The following is a 5,326-nucleotide window of genomic DNA, read 5'->3' on the forward strand; positions in this document are numbered from 1 at the left end:
ATGCATATATATATGTATACCTATTTCTGCCTCTTTATTTCTCTGTTGCACTCTAACCTTTCAACATTTGATATTGGATCACCTCCTCTAATGCCCCCTCTGTTGTAGCAAGACACCTGCTTCTGTCTCTTTGTCACACTCTAACCTTTCATCCTCTGACACAAGTTACCCTCCTCAAATGCCCTACCCCTCTCCTAATTCCTTGTCTTGTGAGTTACTTGGTTACCCTGCTAGAGCTGGTGCCATGCTAAAAGCATCCAGGCCACACAAACATGGTTGGCGTTTGGAAGGCATCCAGCTGTAACAATCATGCCAAAATTAACTGAGCTGGTGCCATGTAAAATGCACTGAGTCCACTCTGCAGAGTGGTTGGTGTTAAGATGGGCATCCAGCTGTAAAATCTCTGCCAAAACAGACACAGTAGCCTAGGGTAGTTTTTCTACCTTACCGGCTCCTGTCATCCATCCTACCCATGCATGCATGGAAGATGGACATTAAATGATGATGATGATATCTGTGTGCTTGTGTCTGTCTTTGTCCCCGCCACAATTGCTTGACATCTGATGTTGGTGTATTTACATCCCTGTAACTTAAGATTTTGGCAAAAGAGACTGACAGCACTAGGCTTACAAAAATAAGTCCTAGTGTCAATTTGTTTGACTAAAACCCCTCAATGTGGTGCTCCAGCATGACTGCAGTCAAATGACTGAAACAAGTAAAAGAATAAAAGAATATCAAATTGAAGCATATTTATTTGGTGGGGTAGCTGGGTGCCTGTTATCCTGAATGCTAAGTGTATTGTTCTGGATATATAAGCAGTACTCAATGGAACTGTCCAACCCATGTGAGGATGGAAAATCAACATTAAATGATTTCATCAATTTACCCCAGAACCTTTGAAGCATGCACGGATATGCCCATCCCAAATGGAAGCACCTTCTAGCTGATCAGACTCACCTGTAAATCTTGTGCTGATGGTTCACCATAACGAGATTTCTCTTCAATTTCAATATCATGCATGATCTTCAGCTGTTCATGAGGGTCCAATGCACGTTCTTCTAATGAAGGTGGGCTACAACATTGTTATCAAAAAGATGTCAATAGTTCATAAGACATAAAGAAAAATATAACTGCCTGACTAGCACTTGTGCCAGTGGCACGTAAAATGCACCATTTGAGTGTAACCAATGCCAGTGCCACCTATGCCGGTGGTATGTACAGAACACCATTGAAGCGTGGCTGAAGCCAGTGCCACCTGACTGGCACCTGTGCTGGTGGCACATAAAAAGCACCATTTGAGCATGACCAATGCCAGTGCTGCCTGACTGGCACCCGTGCTGGTGGCACGTAAAAAGCACCCACTACACTCTTAGAGTGGTTGGCATTAGGAAAGGCATCCAGCTGTAGAAATCATGCCAGATCAGATTGGTGTCTGGTGCAGCAACCTGACTTGCCAGTCCTCAGCCAAACCGTCCAACCCATGCCAGCATAGAAAGCAGACATTAAACGACAATGATGATGATGATATTCAAAAGGTACACAGTTCACATCTTAACCTCACCTTTGTAGAAAACTGTATGCATGGCCAAAACATTTTACTCACAGTGAATCAGGTGAATCACTAGCTGCATAAATAGGAATCATGGGGAGGTGCAATTGGCTATATAATCAGTGGATGAATTGTGCATCAGAAGAGTAAGTGTTTAACTTGAACGCTACTTGATCTTGGTACCACTACACAGGAAGATCTCCTTATTAATGATGTTCCTATATCCCAATGGGTTAGGCACACACACACACACACACACACACACACACACACAAGGAAGGCAGTAGTGAAATGTATGTAGGTGCCAGTTTCAGTCTTGATTTTCTCCTTTTAGTGTTTCGTGAGACAGACGTGTGGTCAACAGGATATAGTATTGAACTAGCAATTCATAGGTCTTGTGTTCAAATCTATTGTGAACATTTTGACATTTGATTAAACATTCTAGACACCTCAGTGCCACAAGTGAATCATCTGTGAAAGTAACTTGAACCAACTGACATACTTTTCACAGAGAGATTTTTCTCCCATCTATGTAACACATACACAAAATATGTAATAAAAAAAAAACAGGAAAAAGAAATGGTCTTTAAAAGCTTGCTTGGAACTACTGGAAACTTTTAGGTTTATATTTTATCAACAGTTCAGTAGAACTGAGTTCAAAGCTAGCTTGAGACATGACAGATGAGTTTTCTTCTTCTTTTAGTATCTAATGTCAGCTGGATATTTTGGGAAATATGTCTAGCTGATGAGCATCCTGTCTGATGCAAAAAGAGACATTTGACTAATCTGCTTCATACAGTGAAATTGCACTGTTAAGCACTGATCTTGTGAGTAATTGAGGTTCCTTTGTGAGACAGAGTGGGGAGAGAAAGAAAGAGAAAAGGAGACAGAGAGGTGTAGATAATTAACTGAAAAGACAGCAGTTCTTATACTTTCACCAACATTATTAGAACTCCACTATTGCCATCCATAATTCAATAAGAGATGGGTCATCCAAAGATGGATAAATATTTTGCCCATTATCTAGTTTGTATGTTATAAGTATGTGGGTATTTTTAAAACACCCCACAGAGTGACGACAGTTCTCTGCATAGTTATGGGCTGCCCTTTCGCAAGGCATGGCACCCATTTAGTCATCCTGTCAAGGATATGGCAAAGTCATGGGACTGCAGCATGGTGAAGAGTAGTGGAAGAACTCAACAGAGTCAACAGTGCTTCTTACATTGATGTTGAGTGGAGAAATCCTAGATTAACAATCAAGATCACCAATCTCTATCAAAAGAGTAACTGCAGCACATTCAAAGAGGTGGCATCCATGGTAGTGTAATCAGCTAAGGAAAGATTCACTATGACTAAAGCTTCCAATTCAAATTCATAATAATAGAATTAGATGGCGATTGAGTGTTATGGGAATCCACAAAAGCATTGAAAAAAATATTATAAGATGATCAAATCTAGTAACTGGATTGATCATCTCATAACAGAACATTAGATGGGTGGGGGTATATAACAGGAAAGAGTATATGGGTGTTGAAAGACTTGGAAAAATTCTTGTACAGATGAGATGGTAGTTAGGGAAGTAGGTACACATAAAAACCAAAAGCTACTTACATTTGAGTAGGTTGCTTTTCTGGTGTAACTCTTTTACCTGGTGCAAAGGCAGTCTTAGGTTTTTTTGCAGGAGTAACTACCTTATCGACTGAAGAGTTAGTTCAAGAGTTGTAGACAACAGGTTGAGGAAGAGAGAGAAAGGAAAAAAAGATGTGAGTTAATAGTTAGAAGATTACATGAGCTGAAAGTAATGAATAAAATTTATAAATTACAAAGAAACACAGTATTATTGTAATTTATCTCAGGTATATGAGTCAATTATAAAATAAGTTCAGCTTTAGTTGCACTGTATTTTCTGTAGATAAGGCAGAATGACAAATATTGGTTTCAAATTTTGGCACAAGGCCAGCAAGTTCGGTGGATGGAATAAGTTGATTACATTGCCCCCAACACTCATCCTTATTCATCATTTTGAATCCAGGTTTTGTCCTTGTTAACAGGGGTGGCCAGATCTACCTCAATGCCATAGCAACTGCCCTCACACCATCTCGCCATTTTGCTTGGCTTTTGGCATCCTCCCTTCTCAAGCCAACCCTCCCAATCTCCTCCTACACCTGTCCCCTCCACATTTTCCTCGGTCAACCTCACTTTCGCTGTCCATTTACCTCAAATTCTAGCACCCTCTTCAGAACATGCTCTTCATCCCTCCTCAACACATGCCCATACCACCACACTCCATTCGCCCTTGCCAGCCATTCCACTGATTCCTCAACCCCAACATCCCCATCAAGTCCTCCGTCCTCCTCTTACCAAACAGTCTCATGCCACACATTTTTCTCACCATTGCTCTCTCAGTCAGCTGGTACTTATTTTATTTACCCCAAAATGATGAAAGGCAAAGTCAACCTTGGTGGAATTTGAACTCAGAACATAAAGCCGGATAAAATGCTGCTAAATCTTTTGCTCAGCGTGCTAACAATTCTGCCAGCTCACTGCTTAAATTGCAGTTCTAATATTAATAACAACAACAACAATGTGCAGTAATTTTAAAGATTGTGGTAAATTATAATACTACATACTAACATTGACATTAATTCTGCTAATAAACTAATAAACAAAAGTTCTTAAAAAACCTACACTTTGGTTTTGACTTAATCAGCTTTGGCAATTTGAGTTGCTTAGCAGTCGGTGTATAATTATTGGCAATGGAATCACTAGGAGTGCGAGAATATTTCTGTTCCTTGAACGGTGATGCCAATGTCCAAGACACTTCATCCATAATCGGAGGGTGTGTGCCATTCTTTACAACAATCTGAAAACAATAATAATAAGTTTCATACATTACTTTCAAGCAAATTATAACAATGCAGATGTTATATATATGAAAGATGTGTGCATGCGTGCATGTGTGCCAGTGTGTCCATGGATACTCAAGAGATGTAGTGGGTTCCCAGACAGGTTAACAGAGAAAGTAGAGTTTGCCAGAGCCCTGTGGGTAATAAGTACCAAGAGTATATGCAAAACAAACTCTCCTTGGTGACCAAGTTGCTCTCTACAAATAATTAGACAGCGCCTGTTATTTAGAAGCCATAATTAGCAATGGGGTGGTTGGTCAGAGCACATAGCATCCAGAGGAAGAAGTTGGAAAAGGGGAGTTATTACTTTTATGGCAACAGACAGCTTTTCTTATGGAGTGAAAGGTTGATTGTATGATGTTGTGTATGAAGCATGATGTTGCACAATAGTGAAACATGAGCCTTGTTGAGAGAAAGGAAGGTTGGTATGGGAGTACCAATGATAATGATAGTACCAATAAACAAGACATACATACCTGGTACAAAGTGGAAGGTTCTTTCACTGTGCTTGGCAATGGTGGTAAAGAAGGCAACACCCTGAGGAGTTTTGGTGGTCCAGCTACGGGATTCTGAAAATAACAGATATAAAAGATATTATAGTGGATTCTCCCATTGGCTTCGACATATGAAAGGCTAACAGTTGATTTGTTTCAGTGGTGAAGGCTTGTGTTGGCCCAATCACTCTTCTGGAGAGGCTGATAGAAAGTTAGTACAAAGGTTTGCCACAAGTTCAATGAACATGAACAACATACTCAAGTTTTCTATTAGAGTTTGCCATCTCACTACAGCTTAGTGTTTAACTCAGACTAAATCTAAATGCACACCAGGATACCAAATGAGAAATATCAATGTACTCATGCATATATATATA

General features: G+C 40.0%; 1 protein-coding gene across 1 annotated transcript in view; it reads right to left on the bottom strand.

Moving 5' to 3' along the window:
* The window catches only part of LOC106878143 (dynein axonemal heavy chain 3-like), a 37,710-nt gene that overhangs the window by 26,414 nt on the left and 5,970 nt on the right, over window positions 1–5,326 (bottom strand). Inside the window, exons 2-5 of the mRNA XM_014927263.2 lie at window positions 4,932–5,024; window positions 4,238–4,412; window positions 3,161–3,248; window positions 958–1,072 (exon numbers count right to left, since the gene is read on the bottom strand). Of these exons, the coding sequence (XP_014782749.1) occupies window positions 958–1,072; window positions 3,161–3,248; window positions 4,238–4,412; window positions 4,932–5,024 (471 nt within the window). The remainder of the gene's footprint in view (window positions 1–957; window positions 1,073–3,160; window positions 3,249–4,237; window positions 4,413–4,931; window positions 5,025–5,326) is intronic.

The sequence above is a fragment of the Octopus bimaculoides genome, chromosome 7, assembly GCF_001194135.2.
Source record: "Octopus bimaculoides isolate UCB-OBI-ISO-001 chromosome 7, ASM119413v2, whole genome shotgun sequence".
Taxonomy (NCBI): Eukaryota; Metazoa; Mollusca; class Cephalopoda; order Octopoda; family Octopodidae; genus Octopus; species Octopus bimaculoides.